Source organism: Saccopteryx bilineata, chromosome 3, assembly GCF_036850765.1.
Source record: "Saccopteryx bilineata isolate mSacBil1 chromosome 3, mSacBil1_pri_phased_curated, whole genome shotgun sequence".
In the NCBI taxonomy this organism is placed as follows: domain Eukaryota; kingdom Metazoa; phylum Chordata; class Mammalia; order Chiroptera; family Emballonuridae; genus Saccopteryx; species Saccopteryx bilineata.
This window is the reverse complement of record NC_089492.1, coordinates 311,854,496-311,879,290: the sequence shown is the minus strand read 5'-3', so window position 1 is coordinate 311,879,290 and position 24,795 is coordinate 311,854,496. Positions and strand designations below refer to the sequence as shown.

Sequence of the window (24,795 nt, the reverse complement as noted above, 5' to 3'; positions counted from 1 at the left end):
GGCTGCCAGGGCTAAGGGGAGACTTGGTGTCCCAAGGATGAGGATGGCCATGAAGTTTCAAATGCATCTTTCCCGTGCTTGGGGAAGTGTTTGTCAATCACTTTAGAATTTATAGTTCAAAATAATATGGAGAGGCTGCATTATTCATAATAGGCAAAGAGTGGTAACAACCCAAATGTCCAACTTATGACAGTCTATTCATACCATGCAGTCTCTCCATAAAATGCAGTATTAGTCATTCTTAAAAAGGAACGAAATACCACCTGGTCTGTGGTGGCACAGTGGATAAAGCATTGACGTGGAATGCTAAGGTTGCCAGGTTGAAACCCTGGGCTTGCCTGGTCAAGGCACATATGACAAGCAATCAACAAACAACTAAAGTGAAGCAACTATGAGTTGATACCTCTCTCCTCTCTCTGTAAAATAAATAAATAAAATCTTTAATTTAAAAGAGGGGGCTGCCTGACCTGTGGTGGCACAGTGGATAAAGCGTTGACCTGGAAATGCTGAGGTCGCCAGTTCGAAACCCTGGGCTTGCCTGGTCAAGGCACATATGGGAGTTGATGCTTCCAGCTCCTCCCCCCTTCTCTCTCTCTCTCTCTCTCTCTCTCTCTCTCTTTCTCTGTCTCTCCCTCTCCTCTCTAAAATGAATAAATTAAAAAAATTAAATAAAATAAAAGAGGGGGCTGGCCGGTTTGCTCAATGGATAGAGCATCGGCCTGGCTTATAGACATCCCAGGTTTGATCCCTGGTCAGGGCATACATGAGAAGCAACCATCTGCTTCTCTTCTCCTCCCTCTCCTGCTTCTCTCTTCCTTCCTCTCTTGCAGCCATTGTCTCTATTTGTTTGAGCATCAGCCTCAGGTACTTGAAAATAGCTCAGTTAATTCAAGCATCGGCCCCAGACAGGGTTTGCCAGGTGGGTCCCTGTCAGGGCACATTCAGGAGTCTATTTCCTTTCCTCTCATTTAAAGAAAAAAAAGGCTGTGGCACAGTGTCAGACTTGGGATGATTAGGACCCAGGTTCAAAACCCTGAGGTCGCCAGCTTGAATGTGGGATCATGGATGTGACCCCATGGTCACTGGCTTGAGCCCAAGGGTTGCTGGCTTAAAGCCCAAGGTTGCTGGCTTGAGTCCAAGGTCACTGACTTAAGCAAGGGGTCACCAGCTCTGCTGACTCCCCCCAGTCAAGGCACATATGAGAAAGCAATCAATGAACAAATAAGATGCTACAATGTAGAGTTGATGCTTCTCATCTCTCTCCCCTCCAGCCTGCCTGTCCCTGTCCATCCCTCCCTCTCTCTCAAAAAAAAAAAAAAAGAAGAAGAAAGTACCTATAGAGTCAGTCAGCCATCCATGTCCATGGGTTCTACATCCTCTGATCCAGCCAACTGTGGAACAAAAATATGTTACATTGTTGCTGACATGTAGTATATAATTAGGCCTATCACATGTGTGCATCTTTACTGAACATGTACAGGCATTTTTCCTTAAATAGTATAGTATAACAACTATTTACATAGAATTTACATTGTATTAGGTATTATATGTAATCTAGAGATGATTAAAGTGTACAAGAGAATGTGTGTTGGTTATATGAAAATACTACACCATTTCATATGAGACATGAGCATCCATAGAGTTTGGTATCCTAGGGGGGTCTTGGAACCAATGCCCTTTGGATACCAAGGGACAACTGTACATGCTACAACATGGATGAAAGATGACAATCAAAAAAGATTACATTTTGTAGGATTCCATTTAAACAAAATGTCCAAAATAGCCAAATCCATAAAGGCAGAAAGTAGCACTGGCCAGATAGCTCAGTTTGTTAGATCATCGTCCCAATATGCAGAGGTTGCCAGTTCAATCCCCAGTCAGGGCACATATAGGAACAGATAGATGTTTCTGTCTCTCTCTCTCTCTTCCCCTTTTTATCTTTCTAAAATCAATAAATAAAATTTAAAAAAATAAATAGAAAGTAGATTAGTGGTTGCCAGAGGCTCTGAGGAGGGAGGATTTGGAGTGGCTGTTCATAGGTATGGACTTTCTTTTTTACATAACTTTGTCAATTTACTTTAGAAACCATTGAATTGTATGCTTTCAGTGGGTGAATTGTATAATATATCAATAAAACTATTTAATTAGAAGATAGAGGAATAGATGTTTTACTCCAGGTTTGGTCATTAAAATTTTTCAGTCCACAGCAATCTGTGTTAATTTTCCTTAGGGAAAAGACCTACTCTGACAAAGATTCCTCATTGCCTGGTGATTTCACTTTCCTCACTTGCAGCCAGGGACTGCTCTCGGCATTGAAACCATTGGGAGCATGTAGGGGCTGGGTGGAGACAGCATCAGTGACTTTTTTTTTAATTATTTTTTATTTATTCATTTAGAGAGAGGGGACAGAGAGAGAGAGAGAAGGGGGGAGGATCAGAAAGCATCAACTCCCATATGTGCCTTGACCAGGGAAGCCCAGGGTTTTGAACCAGCAACCTCAGCGTCCCAGGTCGATGCTTTAACCACTGTGCCACCGCAGGTCAGGCCGTCAGTGACTCTTACGTGAAATGAATATTTATATCCAAGCTAATCTGAGCAGGAATGGGCAGACCATTAGAGAATGCTCTCTTCCTTCAAGGATCTAAAGGCAGAAGTGCTTGACCATCCTGTCCTAAGTAACTGCTGAATGAGTTGTTGCCTGTGGGGTGTCACTGGCCTCAAGGAAGAAGTAAATTTTCTCTCCTGGTGCCCTGAACTAGATGCATTCGGGCCATCGTTAGACCTCTCCACCGCAGTGTTCCCGGGCTGGGTTCGGCTTCTCCGTTTATCTCCAGCTTCATTTTTCTGTCTAGAATCCTTCCCTGAGTACCCTCCCTCCCGTCTCCCCAAGACAATGTCAGATGTTACTATTGGAAGAAGCATAGGTTCTCCACTGCGCACAGCCCTGTCGTGGTGTCACCACTCTGCGTTTTTTTCTCTTTGCCACTTTGCTTCTCTGTTTTCTGCAACACTACTACGCTGTTAGGAACTCGAGGGCAGGGACTGGCTCTTTTTTGCCATCACCTGGCATGGCACCTGACCATAGTAGGCACTCAAGTGTTTATGGAAGGTGTAAGTGATTAGTCCTCCTCTGTATGACGTTAGGCAGATGAGGAAATAAAGTAATAAAGTCCGTATATACAAGATGATCACTTCGATATCTCTTCTTAGCTAGAGTCTGCCTCCACTTTGGCTTTTCTTTTTCCTTGCCCAGGCTCTTATATTGCATACAAGTTCTATTTCACCTTTGAAAGCTGTAGTGTTCCCTGCCACAGGGCTGTTTTTGGAGTTGGTGCTTAAGGGACCCAGTGCATTTAGAGCAGTATTTTGGAGGAAAGCAGATGCTCAGACCTGGGAGTCTAGCCTGAAGGACTACAAGCAGGCGGATTTACATAGGGCTGCTTACCCTAGGCTCTGAGGATGGGCTTCGAGGGTCTGTGAGCCCTGGAAAATTGGTGCAGAGATTTTGTGTGTACGTGTGTGCATGCATTCTCTGTGGGTAGAGCAGAATCTTCAGCCTTTGTTAGGTTGTCAAAGTGAGGGGAGTCTTCTCTCAAGTTCAAGACTATTATATGGGTGCAGCCCAGTGGAATACTACCGGTGATTCAGAGCAAGGATGACAGCACGCCCTTGTCCTCAAGGAGTTTATGATCCGGTAAAGGTAAAAAGATTTGACTCTAAACCACTTAGAGCTTGCAAAAGGCAGATTGGTGAGGGCTGAGAAGTTGTTGGGACTGAAAGGATGAATAAGATTGAAGTGGCTGAGCCTAGATCAAATGATTTGCTCTTTGCAGCAATATAGACAGGAGACCTCACGGCTTCAGGGTGACTCCATGCACCCAGTCACCTAATGTGTTTATAGTCCACCTGCAGCTTTACTGTGTGCCCATCCCCTCCCCTTGGATCCTTCCCAAGATGCAGAATCACTGATCACGTATGACAAACAGCAGTAATAGCAGCTAATAAACCTGTTTTAATGTGGTAATGTTAGCTCCTGGCTTGATTTCTGGTATTTCACCTCCGTATTATAGATTGAAAAGACACCCATCAGGGGTGGTGCCAGAGTTCAGTGACTCCCTCGGTTTTCCACTCCCCACAGAGAGATGGCCTCATGCATGGCTGTTTCCCTTGTGTTTTCACAATGATCACAAGAAGCAGACACCCTGATTAGGGAGCATTTTGATGGGTGGTACGCGGTTCTTCAGAAAACATCAATCCAGTCTTCCTGGAACTGCCCTTCAAAAACCCTACCAAACCAGTAAATGGAAAATGGCTGCTAGGTATTTGGAGTTAGTAATACACATATATTTTTCAGCTTCATAACTGAGAGCAAATTATAATGTTGGCCTGATTGGAGACAGCAGGACAAAAGGCCAAACTATTACTCAAGCTGATTTCCTACAGCTGTCAGTGAACTCCCAGATTGCTTAATCTCATTGGCAAAGGCTCTTTATTTAGCCCTAGCGTGCAGTACAGAGCCCTTCCCAGAGGGGCCAGAGCAGCATCTGTGGGCAGCATGGCAGGTGTGACCCTGGGTAGGTTCCTGCATTTCTCTGAGCCTCGGTTTCATTCACTGTAGAGTGAAGATGAAAATAGCTCCTTTGCAAGGTAGTTGTGTGTATTAAAGGAGATAATGTGTACTGAGTGCCAGTTGGGAGCTCACGTTGCCGGGCTCGGTACTCAGTGTTTCCATGAGCCTCATTTCATCCTCATAGCAATGCTCTGACATAGGAGTAATTTCTGATTTCTGATGAGGAAAGTGGGGTTCAGAAAGATGGAGAGAGGCGCCGGCATTCTAACCCAGGGCCATTACTGTCTTGACCATATTGCCTCCCTTCACTGAGGTAATTTGAAACTCAAGACAGATCAAGTGGGCCACTGGCAACTCATGGAGCATTGGGGTCAGGCCAGCTACTATTGGACTCCGCTTCGCACCAAATACGCTTCCTTCTCTCCTGACTGCATGAGAGGGTTTGGGTTTTCCTTCTGACACCAAATAGGTAGATCTGTTCTGACATACTACTCCTGCTCAGACTCCAGCTAGTGTCCTGTTAACTTAATTCTGACACCACTAGAGTTAGCACCAAGCTCTACAAGGCTCAGTCCCACAGACTGCCCTCACTTGAGACACCAGTTGCAAGTATTGGGTCCCCAGGTTTCCCACACCTTCCCTCAGGTTCAATAATTTGCTAGAATTACTCATAGAACTCAGGAAACTGCTCTACTTGCTATTGCAGTTTATTATATGGTATACAACTCCGGAGCACCCAGGTGGAAGAGATTGGCAGGACAGTGTAAGGGGTACAGAGCTTCATGCCCTCCGGGCACGCCGCCCTCCCAGCACCTTGGTGTGTTCACCAGCCTGGAAGCTGTTCAAACTATGTTGTTTAGGGTTGGTTTTGTTTTTTGTTTGTTTTTTTTTGTTTGTTTTGTTTTGTTTTAAATTTTATTTATTCATTTTCAGAGAGGAGAGAGAGAGGGAGAGAGAGAAACAGAGAGAGAGAAGGGGGGAGGAGCTGGAAGCATCAACTCCCATATGTGCTTGACCAGGCAAGCCCAGGGTTTCGAACCGGGGACCTCAGCATTTCCAGGTTGACGCTTTATCCACTGCGCCACCACAGGTCAGGCCACTGTTTTGTTTTGTTTTTGACAGAAAGAGGGATAGTTAGGGACAGACAGGAAAGAAGAGAGAGGAGAAGCATAAATTCTTCTATGCGGCACCTTAGTTATTCATTGACTGCTTTCTCATATATGCCTTGATTGGCAGGGGAGGGGAGCTCCAGCAGAGTGAGTGATCCCTTGCTCAAGCCAGTGACCTTTGGGCTCAAGCCAGTGACCATGGGGTCATGTCTGTGATCCCGTGCTCAAGCTGGATGAGCCAGCGCTCTAGCCGGCAACCTCAGAGGTTTTTTTTTGTTTTGGTTTTTTTTTTTTTTTCATTTTAGAAAGGAGAGAGAGAGAGAGAGAAGGGGGGAGGAGCAGGAAGCATCAACTCCCATATGTGCCTTGACCAGGCAAGCCCAGGGTTTCGAACCGGCGACCTCAGCATTTCCAGGTCGACGCTTTATCCACTGCGCCACCACAGGTCAGGCCAACCTCAGAGTTTTGAACCTAGGTCCTATGTGTCCCAGTCCAATGCTCTATCCACTGTGCCACCACCTGGTCAGGCTGTTTAGGGGTTTTATAGAGGTTCCACAATGCAGATACAGTTGATTAAATCACTCACCATTGGTGATTGAACTCGATTTCCAAGCCCCACTTCCCTCCCTGGAGGTTGTGTGGTGCTGAAAGTTCTAACCCTTTAATCAAGGCTTGATCTTTCTGATGACCGGCCCCTATTTTGAAGCTATCTAGGAGCCCCCCATAGTCAACTCATTATCATAAACTCAGATATAGTTGGGCGGGACTTTTATGAATGACAGAAGATACTCCTATCACTTAGGAAATTCCAAGAGTTTTAGGAGTTTTGTGCCAGTACTGGATTAAAGACCAAATATATATACATTCTATTATACCACACTGCCCTGCCCCTCCCCTGCAGGGTTCCTAAGCATAAGACCTTCCTGTGCCCCTCAGAGGACACCCAGGGCTGCAGAGGCTGAGTCCTCTGTGGCTGGGAAGGGGCAGCACGAAGAGCCCAGCCCTGGGCCAGCACCTGGGGAGAGCCCTGTGCTTCCCAGAGCACCTTACACACTTTATTGGCTAATCTCCCGTGATTTGGAGGGCAGTGTTAATTTCAGAGTAGCACCAAACACCTTTTTAAGAAAGAAACAAATCCTGTAGTCCCTTGGGTAGAAGCCACTCACAGCCTGTCAGTATGGAGAGGACCACATTCCAGCCCTTTCTTCAGTGAAGCTGAGAGCTTTAAAGCATCAGACTAAACTGGATTCAGAAGTTCACCAAGGGCACTTTTCCCTCTTAGGAGCACGCCCATGCCTTTCTTCCCTCTCAAGCATCTTTACTTTTCTCTCCTAAACTCTGGGGATTCTACGAGACTTGCAACCAGGGGAGCAGCTCATCCCATGTTTACCCCTTGAAGCTCTCTGTCACAAGTCCCCTTTTCTCTGACTTCTCAGTCGGCCAGTGGCAGCCCACCTGGGCTCTCTCCTGTTGCTTCTTCTGTCCAAGGCCTTCCTTGTTTCACTGTCCCCAGCTTTAATACATATACTCTAAAAATTACCTGGACTCTTGGACATTGCCTGGGTAGCTCAGTTGGTTGGAGCATCGTCCCAGCATGCCAAGGTTGAAGGTTCAACCAATTACAGCATGAATAAGTGGAACAGCAAGTCAGTCTCTCTCTTTCTCTGTCCTCTCCCCCTGCCCCTCCCTCTTTCCTTTCTCTCCCCCTCTCCCCACTTTCTACTCTCTAAAAATCTATTTTAAAAAGTCACCTGGGCCTGACCAGGCAGTGGTGCAGTGGATAGAGTGTCGGACTGGGATGCAGAGGACCCAGGTTCAAGACCCCATGGTCACTGGCTCGAGCAGGGGTTATTCGGTCTGCTGTAGCCCCCGGTCAAGTCACATATGAGAAAACAATCAACAACTAAGGTGTCACAATGAAAAACTAATGATTGATGCTTCTCATCTCTCTTCGTTCCTGTCTGTCTGTCCCTGTCTATCCCTCTCTCTGACTCTCTCTCTGTCCCTGTAGGGAAAAAAAAAAAGTCACTTGGCCTGACCAGGTGGTGGCGCAGTGGATAGAGTGTCAGACGGGGACACAGAGGACTCAGGTTCAAAACCCCGTGGTTGCCGATTTGAGCGCAGGCTCATCCAGCTTGGGCACAGGGTCACTGGCTTGAGCAAGGGGCCACTCACTCTGCTGGAGCCCCAGGTCAAGGCACATATGAGAAAACAATCAATGAACAACTAAGGTGCCGCAACAAAGAATTGATGCTTCTCGTCTCTCTCTTCCTTCTTGCCTGTCTGTCCCTATCTGTCCCTCTCTCTGTCTCTGTCACACAAAAAAGAAAAGTCACCTGGAAGTCATCTGTTGTAAAATCTTTCCTGCACAAGGTTAAGAACCCACACACTGGGAGAAAAAGTTTACCAAGTTCTTTCCAGTTGGAGAGCACCTACCCTAAAAAAGCCTCTGTGTTTTCATTTGCATTCATCGTGGGCGCTTTCTAGAGCTGCCGTGGGGATGTGGTGGGACTGGAACTGTTCAATTCAGTTGGTCACATCCCTGCACTCGGCCACGGTCTCTGTAATCCTGTCTTTCAGAGAAGGCAGCTAATTTCAGGATAGATACTCCCATCTATCACTGTAACAGTTTAATAGGTGCAGTTACAGCTTGAATATACCAACAGGCTTTTATGTGAGTAATTGCCGTATTTATACTGCTTGAATTGATGACAAAGTGCTAAAATATGAGGTGTGTGGTTTCATAAACTATGATTTTTATGGGGGTTCTATGTTACTTAATCTCTCCCTCCCTATAATTCCAGGTTTGTTAGTAAGTTGCTTTCCCATTATCCAAATAGTTTTAAAACAGAGCTTACTTTGCTGTTTTTGACTACATCCCATGTACCCACTTCTTACCACCCTCCTGTTCTCTGCTTGCTTGTATGGTAAACACAAGTCACTTGCCTTCCAGAAATGCCCCCATGCCAGCAGAGTGGCGAGCAGTTCCGCTGTGCCCCTTGCAGATAAGCAGAGTTCACGGAGCCTGTGGCTCGGCACTGCTAGCGGGTTTCCTCAGGACCCAGTGCCCTGATCGGAACAGCATGGCCTGGCAGGCTGCCTGGAGAGCCCAGCAGCAGCCAAGGAGGAGGAAAGCTTGTTCCACACAGCAATCCTGCCCTTCCAGCCAAGACAGAAATAGTCTGGGTGGCAGCCCAGATCCCCGAGACAGTTCCAACAGGCCCTTCTGCCCGGCCGGAAGTTCCCCTTGCAGTCTCCCTCTCCACAGCGGTGAGCTCAGTGAACAGGCGCTCGCCCGGCCAGCTGACAGGGAAGGAGACTGTGCCTGCCCCATGGCAGGACAGCGGGCTGTCCAGGAAGAGTGACAATAGTAGCCAGTAGCCAGCACAGGCTGCTAGTTCTCCTCTGGGCCTTCATGGATTTGACCTTGCCATTAAACTGTTACCTGGAGGTGCGCCTTTGGTCTGTTCTCCCTCTGCCTCGTGCGTGTGTGCGTGCATGCATGCGTGCGTGCGTGCGTGTGTATAGCTTCTGGGAAAGTGTACAGCCCTCTTGTGGGAGATCTCCACCAAAGGCAGACCATACCTCTACCCTACAGAAGTGGACACCCTGATCGGGAAAGCACTCACAGGAGAGCAGCTGGCTGACAGGGTGAGACAGTGAACTACAAAGCCCCTGTAACCTCACTGGGGTGGGGAAAGCATACCCTTAAGTCCCTAAAGGGAGGTTGGTACCTTGATGAAACCTTCCCTGTGCTGAAGGCTGGAGGCTTTCTCTTTCCCACAGGAGTAGGAGGAGGCCTGCTCGCATGCCTTGAGGCTGGGCTGGTTGAAGACAAACTCCTTCAGTCTGCTCCCTCCAGAGAAGCTGTGCTGGTGGTTTCAGACATCCATCCCTCCTTCCTGTGGATAGGTACTGAACGGCTTCTCTGTGTGAGTTAGTATGTCACGTCCAGATACACAGGAAAGGAATCGGAAAACACGGCCTGCTCTCAGGATGCTGGGGGCCAGCATTCAGCAGATAATCACACAGCTGTATGGTGACTTGCAGATTTTGCCCAGCGCTATATGCAACAAGTATGGAGGTGGTGGAGTGTGGTAATTAAACAGATACCAGCCCTGCCATTGGCTTGCCCATGTGGCCCAGTTTCTTCAGTTGTAAAATGGAACTAATATAATGGTGGTGTACAACTGATCGGGTTGTATGAGGGTTTGCTGAGATGACGCAAGTATTGTATAAGTGCTGTATAAATCTACACAGTTACAGCTATAACAAAATTAATTTAGATCAGGGAGTCAGGGAATACTTCCCTGAGGGAACAGTGTTTAGCCAGCCAGAAAAAGGAGGTAAATGTAGAAGGAACAACCTGTAGGAAGGCCCCGAGGCAGGAAAAGGTCAGGGTTCTGAGTTCTTGCACGGCCCTGACTGGAGTGAAATGAGGGGCAAGGGCACAGGCTGGGCAGTGATACAGGCCGCCCAGGCCACATGGTGAGAAGTGTGTATTCTATCCTAGAGGCAGAGTGGAAGAATTATAGGCCAGTGAGGATCACAGTCAGCTTTTCTGCCAGATGATTATAGGCTTCTAACCTGTAAAAGTGCTCTCTCAATGAAGGAAAGAGGCCAGGAAAGGAAGAAAGGACATGGGCTGTCCTTAGTGACATTATTGTTCCTTTTATGGTTCTGGTATCAGAAACCTGAAAGAAGTTAACCTCTGCCCTCATTGATGCTTGGGGGAACCTGCCTTTGACCTCCAGCAGTTCGCGTCCTTGGGGCCTGCTGTGGAAGGGAAGTTGGCATTGTGTTCGTGGAGATGGTGGTGATGGTGGTGACATATGATGCCTGTGTGCTAGCTGGGACTATTTCTTTGTTTAGGCAGCTAGACCCCCTCAATGTAGCGGCACCAGCTCAACCTCAGAATCACATTGCCATCCCTGGGCTCAGGCTGGTGAAGTCACACTCAAAACCCAAAGGATGCTGGCGCTCTTGGCAGGAGGGTACCCCAGCTGCTCATGGTTTTGAGCATTTGTAGCTACTTTGCAGAGTGCAGTCTGCTCCTCTCGATTTGGGTCACACTCTTCTCTGTCCTCCATTCTCGGCTGCCCAGAATGGGCAGCATCGTCAACCCTAGGCTGGTGTGAAGGTCACTTTGTCATTGTGCTTTCTTAAACATGTCTATTGAGGTATGCATTTTCTTGAAAGTCAGGAAAAAAACAGAGCCCCCCTGTTTGGCTCAGCAGGATCCAGAAGCCCTCTTTCACAGTTAATGACAGTAAATACATGGGGAGCTTATAAAGGATCAGCCAGATGCTAGATCCATATGATGCCCCAGACCTGGTGTGATATTTTCATCTCTTTCCCTCCAGTTCTCTCTCTCCCCCTCCTTCTCAGCGTGGAGATTTATGACACGGCTGTGTGTACGTACAATGGCGTTGGAAATTTATAAAGCCACAGTGCCTAGTTGTGGGGCTAATACCCGGTCAAGCAGTCATAATAGACTGTTAGTGGCATTCTGTCATGGGGAGAAAGGAAGCCTGGCGTTGCCAGAAACAGATCTTGATTGACGAGGGAATTGCCGAGGGAAGACAGCTAACAAAGGGGCACTGGAGGGGCCAGAGTGACCCCAGTGTTCAAGTGATAGAGGAGCCAGAAAATCATTCTGAGCACATCCAAAACAGGAAGGCAGCACAGAGATCTGGTGGGGACTCTGCAACGTTATCAATAGTAGAACTTTATTGTAGGAATAAAGCCAGGACACTTTCCATTGGCTGCTTTCTGTATAGAGAGGAGGCCACATCTTTTCTCCTGCTCTTCCTACTCAGTCCTCCAATTGACATGTGAGAACGTGGAGCAGTGTGTGAATGAAGACATGAATGCATCTGACTACACAAGGGAGGGGTGGAAAATCCTTATAGCCACAGTGAATCTAGCATTTATGGGATGTGCACTACATACAGTATTTAAGGGAGAAGGAAACAGAGAGATGACATTGGAGGTAATAGCTTAGTGTTTGAATACACAGCTATTGAGACAGAGACTTGAGTGAGCCAGTTCAGATTCTGTTCATACCACTGAGCCAGCTCTGTGGCCTTGGGCAAATAGCGTAGCCTCTCAGAGCCTCCATTTGCTGTCTGTAAAAAGGGAATAAAAGAATATTTATCTCAAGGAATTATTTGGTGGATTCACTATGATAATTCTAGTGAAGAGCTTAGAAAAGTGCCTGGCTTTTTTCATTATCATTCCTATTATTATTTCAGTGCACCAGCCATTTATATATATTACTCCCTTTCCTATGTGTAATCTCAACATTCACATCTGGACAAAGTCATTAATAAGCAACATTTATAATCCCCAGTGTTTGATGAGGGATTCCAAGGCTCTGAGATGTAGAGTGATTTGTCCCCAGTCACCTACCCAGCTATAAGATTGAACCAAGATCAGCATTGGGTCACTTTGGTGTCGAAGCCCATGTATGTTTTTAAATATTTTTCTGCAAACTGACTTGTTTTGGCCGAGCCCTCAGCACAAGTCAAGCTGACAGCAGGCACTGCTGTTGAGGCTTGTTACGAGTGTGGAGAAAAGGAGAGGAAAGGTCAGGCATTGTTCTGTGGGCTCTGCCTGAGGTATCATTTACTTCTTGCAGCAGTCTAAGAAGTAGGTATTAATCCATTGTCTAGTAAGGCAATGGAAGTTAGGGTCAGTATTCGAACTCATGTCTCCCTGACAACAAAACTTCACTTGGCAACTTGCTTTCCACCTAGGTCATTAGGATAATAACTACTCTTGCAGCCCTGTGCTGAGATCTCCTAAATGCACACCAGCAGGGTGTGAGGTGGAGACTGTTCTCTCTGTGTGCAGAGAAGGAAATGGAGGCACAGTTGCCCAAGTCATAGAGCCAGCAAGTAGCTTCTACTTTTTTTTTTCTTTTTAACAGAGACAGAGAGAGAATCAGAGAGAGGGATAGATAGGGACAGACAGACAGGAACGGAGAGAGATGAGAAGCATCAATCATTAGTTTTTCGTTGCGACACCTTAATTGTTCATTGATTCCTTTCTCATATGTGCGTTGACCATGGGCCTTCAGCAGACTGAGTAACCCCTTGCTCGAGCCAGCGACCTTGGGTCCAAGCTGGAGAACTTTGCTTAAACCAGATGAGCCTGCGCTCAAGCTGGCGACCTCGGGGTCTCGAACCTGGGTCCTCCACATCCCAGTCCGACGTTCCATCCACTGCGCCACCGCCTGGTCAGGCAGCTTCTGCTTTTGACCTAAATGCTCTCCTGCCCCTCATCCTTATCACTGAGGCAGGGGTGCTGCGGTATGATCCTCAGAAGGCAATAGGGTGGAGATTCAGTCAGAATTTGACCCAGCCTGACCAGGCGGTGGCGCAGTGGATAGAGCGTCGGACTGGGATGCGGAAGTACCCAGGTTCGAGACCCCAGAGGTCGCGCACAGGCTCATCTGGCTTGAGCAAAGAGCTCGCCAGCTTGGACCCAAGGTCGCTGGCTCCAGCAGGGGGTTACTCGGTCTGCTGAAGGCCCGCGGTCAGGGCACGTGTGAGAAAGCAATCAATGAACAACTAAGAAGTCGCAACGCGCAACGAGAAACTGATGATTGATGCTTCTCATCTCTCTCTGTTCCTGTCTGTCTGTCCCTGTCTATCTCTGCCTCTGTAAAAAAAAAAAAAAAATTTTGACCCAAAAGGAGGACTTCTTACTCTGGGGTTCCCAGAGGTCAGTTCTCACCAAGACAGTTTGGAATTTTTATACTCGAGGGAGTTTCCTTCTTTTCCTGAGTTCTCAGCACCCTCTGGCCTTGAGACGTGGCCTGCTTGAGACTGACCTCTTAGAGGCACAAAATACAAGGAGCATGGGCTATCAGATTTGTTTCTTTTGACAAAAGTTGTTTAGTAGTTAAGACCTATCTGGTGTGGGGCACCTTAGAGTACTGCCAGCACCAGTTACGTTTCTTTAAAGGACTAAAGTGCTGAGTTTTTATATCTAAATATAGAAAGTTAAAAAAAGTAAATAAACAAGTCAGAGTTTGTCTTGGAGGAAGTATTGATTTGTACTAGAAAGGAAATTTAGGAGGAACTGAGTCCTCGAGTGGCTGAGCAGAGGCTGGCTGGGAGAGACTTCTGGCCTAGAGCACTGGTGCTGAGACTGGGGCTGGGGTCCAGGAAGAAACTCCTGTCTGGGCATTTCAGAAAGCCAGGCACATGCCAGGAAAGGTGGTGGTTCTCCCCCTTGATTTCCAAGCTCCTGCAGGTCACTTGTCCATTTTCCTAGTGCCCTAGTCTGCCAAGTAAGTGCTACAGGCACCCCTCAGGAACCAGGAGCAGTGGCATTCTCTCTGACAGGAATGTCAGGGTAAAGTATGCCCGCTTTTAGCCATGGGGACACGTCATGGCTGGCATCGGTGGCCCATCTAGCCTTCTTATGTCACTAAAATAGTTTTGAGGGAGACTGTGCATGAGAGGCTCTGGGAAGGGACTTACCTTCCATGTGAGTGCTCAGTAGATACTGGAAGAAAGAATAAGGTTTTTTGCTTTTCCCTTTACTATTTGTGTGTGTGTGTGTGTGTGTGTGTTTGGGGGGGGGGGTTTGGTGGTAGCGGTGGGATCCTTTACTGTTTGTTAACATTTTTATGAAAGTCATACCTGGTCAAGGTTAAAAGTTTCAGTAATGTACAAGGGTGAACTGACAGATGAAAAGCAGCAATTTTAATATGTTTTGGAAATGCTTTGTTAGGAAGATAGTGATCTTGGCCATTCTGAACTGCCTCCTCTTCTGTATTCTCAAAGATTAACTTAAACATAAAACATAGCAGCTATTTTAAACCAGTGGGGCTTTTTTTGTTTTGTTTGTTTGTTGTTTGTTTTTTAAAGGAAAAAAAAAAGCCTATCACCATTACTCTGCTTGGTAGTAGGTCTTTGGCGATTTCTGGCCTGTGGAGATGCCTCCAAGTTTAAGGTTGAAGCTTTCCAGGTGGGCTTGTGGGCATGGAATAGACATTATGGTTGGGAGTTACTGTTGGTAAGGACTCTTTTTGTGGCCAGTGTGACCAGCCAGCCCTGGACTTGTGGGTCCTAGGACACTCAGCCCTTGGAACCTGGCCTCTGCCCACAGGCCCACAGTCTCTTCCTGCTCTGGTTCGGGCTCCTTGGCAAGTTGCCCAGGCTGTCTGGTACCCTGATTCTCACCTGTGTCCTCACCCGTCACCAGGTCTCTCTTTCACTAACAGCCTTCCTGGCATTTGCAATCTGCTCTTCAGTTTTTGTTTTTATTTAATTGATGTCTAATTAGTAGTTGTGAAAAGTTGTACTGGCCAAGCAAATAATACGTTTCCTAAATTATGCTGTGTAGGACAGCAGTGGAGTTGCTATTTTAAAATAGGATTTTGTAAACTAAACCTGCGTCCTCATCACAGGAAGTACTGAGTCAATGATTGATCGATGCTGTGGAGCTGGCCCTGTGCTCAGTGCTTCCCTGTTCCCTCTGTGACCGCCCTTGAGGCTCCAGCTGGCCCACACCTCTATTCGGCTCTGGATAGCTGCTTTACGTTTGTTTCTGCCCTGTGATGCTGGGCAGTGGCCATCAGGAGAGAGTACAGAGGACTCCTCTGTCCTACCGAAGGTCAAGGTTGCCTGACATGATGGAATGGCCTGAGGCTGTTGGGATCTGGTTGAGAGAGAGTCTCCCCACACTGGGGCTCAGCCATGGGCAGTGCTGCGTTGTCAGGGACAGCAGAAGCTCCTGCTACTCATGCTGATGTTTTCTTTCTTAACCTATCAGAGGGCTGATAGGTTAAGGGAAGAGAACCTAGAAAATAGTTATTTTTTCAGACCAGGTGTGAAGACTTGAGCCTGCTGACATGTACCTACCCAGGGCTTGCTTACATGTGGACGAGTTCATGTGTAAACATGTGATGTGTCACCTGAGATGTGAAATAGGTAGGGAGAGTAAATGCATCAAGAACAGCTTAGAAAAGAGATCATTGTACAACCACTAACTAGGGATGGTGCTTGAGGTCCATCTCTTGACCTCTGACCTTTGGGTTGACAGTAGTAGGGAATATAACATCTCAAAAGCTACCCAGAACCTGACCGGGCGGTGGCGCAGTGGATAGAGCATCGGACTGGGATGCGGAGGACTCAGGTTTGAGACCATGAGGTCGCCAGCTTGAGCGCAGGCTCATCTGGTTTGAGCAAGGCTCACCATCTTGAGCCCAAGGTCACTGGTTCACTCAGTCTGCTGTGCCCCCCCCAGCCCCCATCAAAGCACATATGAGAAAGTAATCAATGAACAACTAAGGTGCCGCAACAAAGAATTGATGCTTCTCATCTCTCTCCTTCCTGTCTGTCCCTCTCTCTGACTCTCTCTGTCTCTGTCACAAAAGAAATAAATTTTTTTTTAAAAAAAAGCTACCCAGAATGCTGAGGGCCAGGGGACTGCACTCAAGCATGGTATTTCTGGACCTCTGCCTGGTGGATAAATATCAAGCAACTTCCGGAACAGTGTGGAGGTGGAGGGTGGAAACGGCCCTGGACTTAGACCTCTCTACCTCTTCCTCGCTGTGCAATTTGGACCAAAGACTTTCTGAACCTCACCTTTCTCATTTGTTTTATTTTGTTTGTTTTGTTTTTGATTTGTGAAAGAGGGAAAGGAGGGGGGATAGGTTTATGATTTTACTCATTCATGCATTTACTGATTGTTCCTTGTATGTACCCTGATCAGGTATCAAACCCACAACCTTGGCATGCTTCAACCAACTAAACCACTCAGCCAGGGCCTCACTTTTCTCTTTTGTAGTCTCTTTATTCAGTAGCTCCTACCATGGGAGGAACTGAGGATTCGATGGCAGCATCATTCTTTAATAAATGAATGAGGGGTGGATGGATTCAGGAAAGCACCTTGCTCAGTGTGCCATGTAGTACCACTCAGGAAATGTTAACTCCAAAAGGGAGGCAGTGGGAAAGGTCACGACTGATGTGGGCACATCTGAGGCCTCAAGTTTGGAAAGTGTCTGCACTTCTCTCACTGAGCGCAGTGATGGCAGCTCCTTTGTAAGCTAGACATTGCACGATAGGGTGTCCTTGGGACCGGTCCATTAACCCCCTTGTCTCAGGGGTGAAAGGCCTGTGTGCAATTAGCAGCTTTTAAGCCAGGGGATTGATGACTTTTGCTTCAGTGTTCTTCAGAGTTCACCTGCCACTAATCTGGGGCCCCAGAAACAGGCAGGCTGACAGCTTTTTATCTCACTCCAGAGGCGGCAATTACAGTGATAACTGACGTTGAGAACTTGGCTCTCAGGAGCCTACTAATTGACTGCAGGGCCTGGTCCTCTCCCTTGCCCACACTGCCTTCTGGTGTTCAGTGGTAGCTCCGGGCCACTTCCTCAGTGCTCCATCAGCCAGGCAGAGCATCTCGAAACCCATCTTCAGAAGGCACCAGGGTTGGTTTGACCATAAGATACCATCTTGGCTTTCACAGTGACTTTAATTGTCCTTTAGACCAGTGTTTTTCAACCACTTGGTCTACAGACTGGTCCGCTGGAAATTCCATGCTACTCTGCGAAAGAGTTAACCACCCTGATACTGTATGAAGATGATAGAACCAGTGATCTTAGATTGCTTATGATTTCTGCCTTAGTGCTCCCCAAAATAATTATGTATCCTATTTTCACTGGTCCCCAAGTGTAAGAAAATTGAAAACCATTGCTTTAGACTGTAACTAAGAGGTCCAACAGTGGACTTTCTTACCCTGAAAGGAAGGTGGAGTCAGTGGACAGTACTTAGAATCTTCTCTGCCAAAGGGTGGAGAGTGAAGGCCAGAGGACATGCCACTTATAGTCTATACTAATTAACTGAATTTTAGTGCTGGTTTTTTTTCTTTATCTAACATAGTACAGCCAGCAAGTTTCAGAAGGATCACAGTTTAAATGTTCTTTTTTTTTTTAAGTAAAATAACAGGGAAGAAATAGAAACTATCTGACCTAAGAAGAGGAAAATTCATTCTAGTCATAAAAACAAAGGAAGACATTATAAAGAAAATAGTCTTGAAAACCCAAATTTTTGAATTATATACTTCAAAAAATTTAATACACAAAAGTAGATGACAGAAAACAAGAGAAAATGTGTTTATAACATTAACACATACAATTGCTTAATATTCTAAGACCTCTTCCCAGTTAAAAATAAGAAAAACCACTCACGTGAAAATGAACAAGAACATGAATAGGAAATTCACAAAGTAAGAAATACTGCCAAGAATCTGTTAAATTTACTAGTTATCAAAATAAACATTAATAACAGTGAAAACTTTGGAAAACCTAAATGATTAACTATAGGATTTTTTAATTTATTGATTGCTTTTAGAGAGACACAGAGAGAGTTAGGGGAAAAAGAGAGTGAGAGAAGCATTCATTTGTTGTTCCTCTTATTTATGCACTCATTGGTTGCTTCCCGTATGTGCCCTGACTGGTGATCAAACCTACAATCTTGTTGTCTCGGGACAATGCTCTAATCAACTTAGCTAACTGGCCAGGGCAACAGTGAGACTATTTTTGAAATTATTATATCCTACCCTGGCTGGATAGCTCGGTTGGTTAAAGCATTGTCCTGAGGCACAGAGGTTGCCTGTCCAATCCCTGGTTGGGGCACATACAGGAACTGCTTGATGTTCCTGTCTCTCTCTTTCTTCCTCTCTCTAAAGTCAACAAAATAAACATTAAAAAAAATTTTTTGGCCCTGGCCAGCTGGCTTAGTGGATAGAGTAACAGCCTGGCGTATGGATGTCCCGAGTTCAATCCCCAGTCAGGGCACACAAGAGAAGCGACCATCTGCTTTTCTTCCCCTCCACCTCCGCCTTCTCTCTCTCTTCCCCTCTCGCAGCCAGTGGCTCAGTTGGTTTGAGTATCGGTCCTAGGCAATGAGATTAGCTCAGTTGGTCCCAGCATCAGCCTTAGGTGCTAAAAATAGCTCTATTGATTTGAGCATCAGTCCAAGACAGGAAGGGGGATGTTGCCAAGTGGCTCCCAGTCGAGGTGCATGCAAGCATCTGTCTCACTATCTCCCTTCCTCTCAGTTAAAATTTTAAGTTATTATATCCTTTGATATCTTTAAAATCATGTTGTAAAGCCTGACCAGGTGGTAGAGCAGTGGATAGAGTGTCAGACTGGGACGCGGAAGACCCAGGTTTGAAACCCCGAGGTCGCCAGTTTGAGCATGTGCTCACCAGCTTGAGTGCAGGGTCGCTGGCTTGAGCGTGGGATCATAGATGGGACCCCATGGTTGCTGGCTTGAGCCCAAGGTCACTGGCTTGAGCAAGGTTGTCACTCACTTTGCTGTAGCCCCAATCAAGGAACATATGAGAAAGCAATCACTGAACAACTAAGGTGTCCAACGAAAAACTGATGATTGATGCTTCTCATCTCTCTCCGTTCCTGTCTGTCTGTCCCTATCTATCTCTCTCTCTGACACTCTCTCTGTTCCTGTAAAGAAAACAAGAAAAAAATAAACTTAAAAAAAAAGAGAGGCCCTGGCTGGTTTGCTCAGTGGTAGAGTGTCAGCCTGGCGTGTAGGAGTTCCGGGTTCGATTACTGGCCAGGGCACACAGGAGAAGCGCCCATTGCTTCTTCACCCCTCCTCTTCTCCTTTCTCTCTGTCTCTCTCTTCCCCTCCCGCAGCCAAGGCTCCATTGGAGCAAAGTTGGCCCGGGCGCTGAGGATGGCTCTGTGGCCTCTGCCTCAGGTGCTAAATGGCTCTGGTTGCAACAGAGCGACGCCCCAGATGGACAGAGCATTGTCCCCTGGTGGGCGTGCCGGGTGGATCCCGGTCAGGCGCATGCAGGAGTCTGTCTGACTGCCTCCCCGTTTCCAACTTCAGAAAAAATGCAAAAATAAAAAAAAGAATCAACCAATGAGTGTGGATGCGTGGATCGATAGAACAAGTTGCTGTTTCTCCCCCCCCTTCTTTCTCTAAAAATCAGTGTGTGTGTGTGTGTGTGTGTGTGTGTGTGTGTGTGTGTTGTTTTGTTTTTTACAGAGACAGAGAGAGAGTCAGAGAGAGGGATAGATAGGGACAGACAGGAATGCAGAGAGATGAGAAACATCAAATCATCAGTTTTTCATTGCGACGCCTTAGTTATTCATTGATTGCTTTCTCATATGTGCCTTGACCGCGGGCCTTCAGCAGACCGAGTAACCCCTTGCTGGAGCCAGCGACCTTGGGTCCAAGCTGGTGAGCTTTGCTCAAACCAGATGAGCTCATGCTCAAGCTGGCAACCTCAGGGTCTCGAACCTGGGTCCTCCACATCCCAGTCCGACGCTCTATCCACTGCGCCACTGCCTGGTCAGGCTATATTTTTTAAATAAAAATAAAATTTAAGCGTATACATCAAATGCGGACAGTTTTTTTTTTTTTTTGCATTTTTCTGAAGCTGGAAACAGGGAGAGACAGTCAGACAGACTCCCGCATGCACCCGACCAGGATCCACCCGGCACGCCCACCAGGGGCGAAGCTCTGCCCACCAGGGGGCGATGCTCTGCCCATCCTGGGCGTCGCCATGTTGCGACCAGAGCCACTCTAGCGCCTGAGGCAGAGGCCACAGAGCCATCCCCAGCGCCCGGGCCATCTTTGCTCCAATGGAGCCTTGGCTGCGGGAGGGGAAGAGAGAGACAGAGAGGAAGGCACGGCAGAGGGGTGGAGAAGCAAATGGGCGCTTCTCCTGTGTGCCCTGGCCAGGAATCGAACCCGGGTCCTCCGCACGCTAGGCCTACGCTCTACCGCTGAGCCAACCGGCCAGGGCCCGGACAGTTATTTTTGGTTGGTGTATTTCCGTATCATTTTAATTTTTACAAATCAAGTATTTTGCCCTGGCCAGATACCTTTGTTAAAAGCACCATACTGATACACAAAGTTTGCCAGTTCGATCCCTGGTCAGAGCACATACAGGAACAGATTGATGTTTCTGTCTGTCTCTCCCTCTCCCTTCTCCTCTCTGTAAAATCAATAAAGAAATTAAAAAAAAAAAAAGGCCGTGACCAGTTAGGTCAGTCAGTTAAGAACGTCATCCTGAAACAACAGGTTGCAGTTTTGCTCCCCAGTCAGGGCACACGCTGGAAACAACCAAAAATGCACGACTGAGTGGAACAACAAATGCTTTTCTTCCCCCCTCCCCTCTCTCTCCCTTTCTCTTTCTGTCTCTAAAAAACCAATAAAAGTTAAGCCCTGACCAGATAGCTCAGTTGGTTAGAACGTCATTTCAGAGCATGGAGGTTGCTGGTTCAGTTCCCTGGTCAGGGTACATACAAGAGCAGCTCAATGTTTCTGCCTCTCTCGCTCTCTCCCTGCATCTCTCTCAAAAAAAAAAAAAAAAAAAAAAGATATTTTAAAATTTTCAGTGAAAAAGAATATGGGGGAAGTAGGTTGAAACATCTAGAAAAGTGCTTAGCACATTTCTCTCTCCTGGAGGGTGCCCTCCTGGCTCTCCCCTTCTCGTTCTCTGCTCTCCACTGCTGCTCCTAAGACATGTTTCTCTGCAGGACTGAGCACTGAAGGCATCTACCGGGTCAGCGGAAACAAGTCAGAGATGGAAAGTCTGCAGAGACAGTTTGATCAAGGTAAGGCCACAGCCCACTGAGCATGGGAGACTATAGCTATTTGGGGCAACCGTGAGGACCAAAGTGCTGCTGGAGCCCCTTGAAGAGGCTGCAGTTCGGCTCTGGGGGTGCTCCTGCTACACACAGCCTAGAGCAAGAGGTGTTGGCTCGGGGACTGAGAAGGAGAAAGCATTTGGCCCAGTTAGCGTTGCCTCCACAGTCACACTGCCACAGAGGAGAGAGGAACAGGCCCCATCAGCAAACGGAAACATCACCCTGCCAAGATTGTGTCAGCCCATCACCACCCGCAGACACTGTTCCGGGTCACCCTGGCACATGCCTCATTTACCACGGAAGGACCTTGCTTCCTTGGGACTGGGCCATGCAAGGACAATTACATGCACATGCTGTAAAAGTTGGGTTGAGAAGACAATCCTATTTTGCCAGGGCCCAAGAGTACCCTCTCACAAAGTCCCTGCACAAGAGAGCAAGCAAGGGAACGCTTTGTGACTAGCTGGCCCTTGGGATCCAGGCCTCCAAAGCTGAACTCCTGTGAGTTAGACTTGCTCCTGGCACAGACTGTGTCTCCTAAGCTAGGTCAGCTCTGAGATGCCAAATCTATTTCACCCCAACCAGTGGCCAAACTCTGCCTCTTAGAACTAAGCACACTGTGGACGAGAAGCCTCACCACCTGTGCCAGTAGCTTATGAGCCAAAGCAATCAAAGTTCTCAGCTTTCACTGGCCAGAGAGAAAGGTAAGCTAAGGTTCAAAGTAGGGTTCGACTCAGCACATGGCTGGGCCTGAAGAGACCAAGCCAGGCTCTGAAGCCAGGCAGCCCATGTGGGCCTGCATGGCAGAGCAGCGAGCCAGTTCACAGCCGGGGGAAGGCAGCATGCCCAAGCACCAGGCGCCATAGCACTTTGAACACCACAGTGAGCCTGCTAGTGAGCAGTGGGAGGAGGGGACACAGGAGGAAGGGAAGCACCTGTTAACCTTACAGGATGAGGTGGAACCACGCCCTTGGGAATGCACCTATACTGTACATACAAGAATCTGTAACCCAGCTTACCCCCCAAAATGGGGACAGCTAATGACTGTCAGTGAATGATTTCTTACAAATCAGGAATGCAATGAAGTCTGAAAAAAAAAATTAGGGGTCGGTGGTGTCATAAGCTGGGAGGGACCAGAGGGGGAAAAACAAGACTGTTCTACCATCATAAGAGATGAGGGTAAGGGCAGCAGTCAAGATTGTGGGTACTGTGGGCCCCGGCCGGTTGGCTCAGCGGTAGAGCGTCGGCCTGGCGTGTGGGGGACCCGGGTTCGATTCCCGGCCAGGGCACATAGGAGAAGCGCCCATTTGCTTATCCACCCCCCCCCTTCCTCTCTGTCTCTCTCTTCCCCTCCCACAGCCAAGGCTCCATTGGAGCAAAGATGGCCCGGGCGCTGGGGATGGCTTCTTGGCCTCTGCCCCAGGCGCTAGAGTGGCTCTGGTCATGGCAGAGCGACGCCCCTGGTGGGCGTGCCGGGTGGATCCCAGTCGGGCGCATGCTGGAGTCTGTCTGACTGTCTCTCCCCATTTCCAGCTTTGGAAAAAAACAAACAAAAAAAAAAAGATTGTGGGTACTGTGTTTGTAACCCACCATGAAAAGGGGGTTGGGGCCCTGGCTGGTTGGCTCAGCGGTAGAGCGTCGGCCTAGCATGCGGAGGACCCGGGTTTGATTCCCGGCCAGGGCACACAGGAGAAGCGCCCATTTGCTTCTCCACCCCTCCGCCGCGCCTTCCTCTCTGTCTCTCTCTTCCCCTCCCGCAGCCAAGGCTCCATTGGAGCATAGATGGCCCGGGCGCTGGGGATGGCTCTGTGGCCTCTGCCTCAAGCGCTAGAGTGGCTCTGGTCGCAACATGGCGACGCCCAGGATGGGCAGAGCATCGCCCCTGGTGGGCATGCTGGGTGAATCCCGGTCCGGCGCATGCGGGAGTCTGACTATCTCTCCCTGTTTCCAGCTTCAGAAAAATGAAAAAAAAAGAAAAGAAAAGGGGGTTGGCCTTTCAGGAAAGCCCCCCTCCCTCCTTCTGTAGGAGGGATGGGTGTAAGGAAGAGGGAGCTACGCATCCAAGCAGACACGGGGAGCTAACCCAACAGCACAGAAGGAGGGGCTGCAGCTCCTCGCCTCACAGGTGACCTTGGAAGGAGGCTTGGCTTTTGCCTCTGTCTGCAAGTTTGAGAACCTTTTTTACATGGCATGCAGGGATGCTCCTGTCCAGGGTGCAATAGTCCCGAGTCCCTGCCCAGCCTCCAGGCTAGCCCTGGCAGCATCCCGGGGTCCTCAAGGTCTCTCTGACTTCCCCCAAACACTGAGTTTTCCTTTTGTTTCTGCCCAACTTAGATCGGCCTGGCCTCACTTTCCCAACTTTCTTTCAGACCACAACCTGGACTTGGCAGAGAAAGACTTTACAGTGAACACTGTGGCTGGCGCCATGAAGAGCTTTTTCTCAGAACTGCCTGACCCCCTGGTCCCGTACAGCATGCAGATGGATCTGGTGGAGGCGCACAGTGAGTACCAGCAGCCTGGCCCAGCTCGTGGGCCCGTTAGCACCACAGAACGGGTCCTGCCCTTGAGGAGCGGGCACTCTGGCTCTTGAAACTGAGATTTAAAGGACATAAGGAAAGGAAACTAACAAGATGACACCAGAAGAACTTGCAAATGAGACCCCTGCCTTTGCAGACCAGAGGTGCTTGTCTGATGGTGCCCCCGCACTCCATGAGTTAAGAACCTGGTTTGGGTGTCAGACTCAGGTTGAATCCCTGCTCATTTGCTTGTGCAAAGCATGCTGTTCTCTGACCCTTCATCTCTGTCACTGTCCCTACTCCTGTTTATGAAGTAAGATTAGGGAAGGCCTAGAGGTAGGACAACAGCAGACCTGTTGGTAGGTAGTTGTTACTTTTTTTCTGCTCCTCTCTTCCCATCTCTCATACAAGGAAGTTAGCCTGTGGTCTGGGGCAGGCAACCAGCTTCTGGAGGGAAAGGGACAGACAGCCCCAGTGGCTGCAGCAAGTTAGCACCTCTGATTTTAAGAGCCACCTTTGCATGCTGTCGTGCCTGCCCCACCAGCGGTTTCCACCCTGGCCTGCCTCTCTCAGGAGGCATTTGTCCATCCAGTTGGTAGCCTTCCTACTGGGCAGCCTTTCCTGCACTTTGCCTAATGCTGCATAGGGTGCCTGCCCTCTCGAGCTCCCCACATGTGGCTTGTTCTATCTTTTTTAACCAAAGGCAGCCTTTCTGATTTGCTCACAGGAGCCGAGCTGCTCTGCAGCAGGAGGGAGTGTCTACCCATGACCAAGGGGCTTGGGAAGAGGAACAAGAGCCATGCACCCAGACCCAGGGACATTAATCTCATTTTGTTACTGCCCAACTCAGAAGAGGGAGGGTTTTTTTTATTGTTTTTTTTTTTTTAACAGGGACAGAGAGAGAGTCAGAGAAAGGGATAGATAGGGACAGACAGGAACGGAGAGAGATGAGAA

At 48.1% G+C, this 24,795-nt stretch overlaps 1 protein-coding gene across 1 annotated transcript in view; it reads left to right on the top strand.

Moving 5' to 3' along the window:
• The window catches only part of ARHGAP35 (Rho GTPase activating protein 35), a 152,682-nt gene that overhangs the window by 116,158 nt on the left and 11,729 nt on the right, over positions 1-24,795 (top strand). The window contains exons 4-5 of the mRNA XM_066271719.1: positions 21,218-21,295; positions 23,695-23,826. Coding sequence (XP_066127816.1) covers positions 21,218-21,295; positions 23,695-23,826 — 210 coding nt within the window. The remainder of the gene's footprint in view (positions 1-21,217; positions 21,296-23,694; positions 23,827-24,795) is intronic.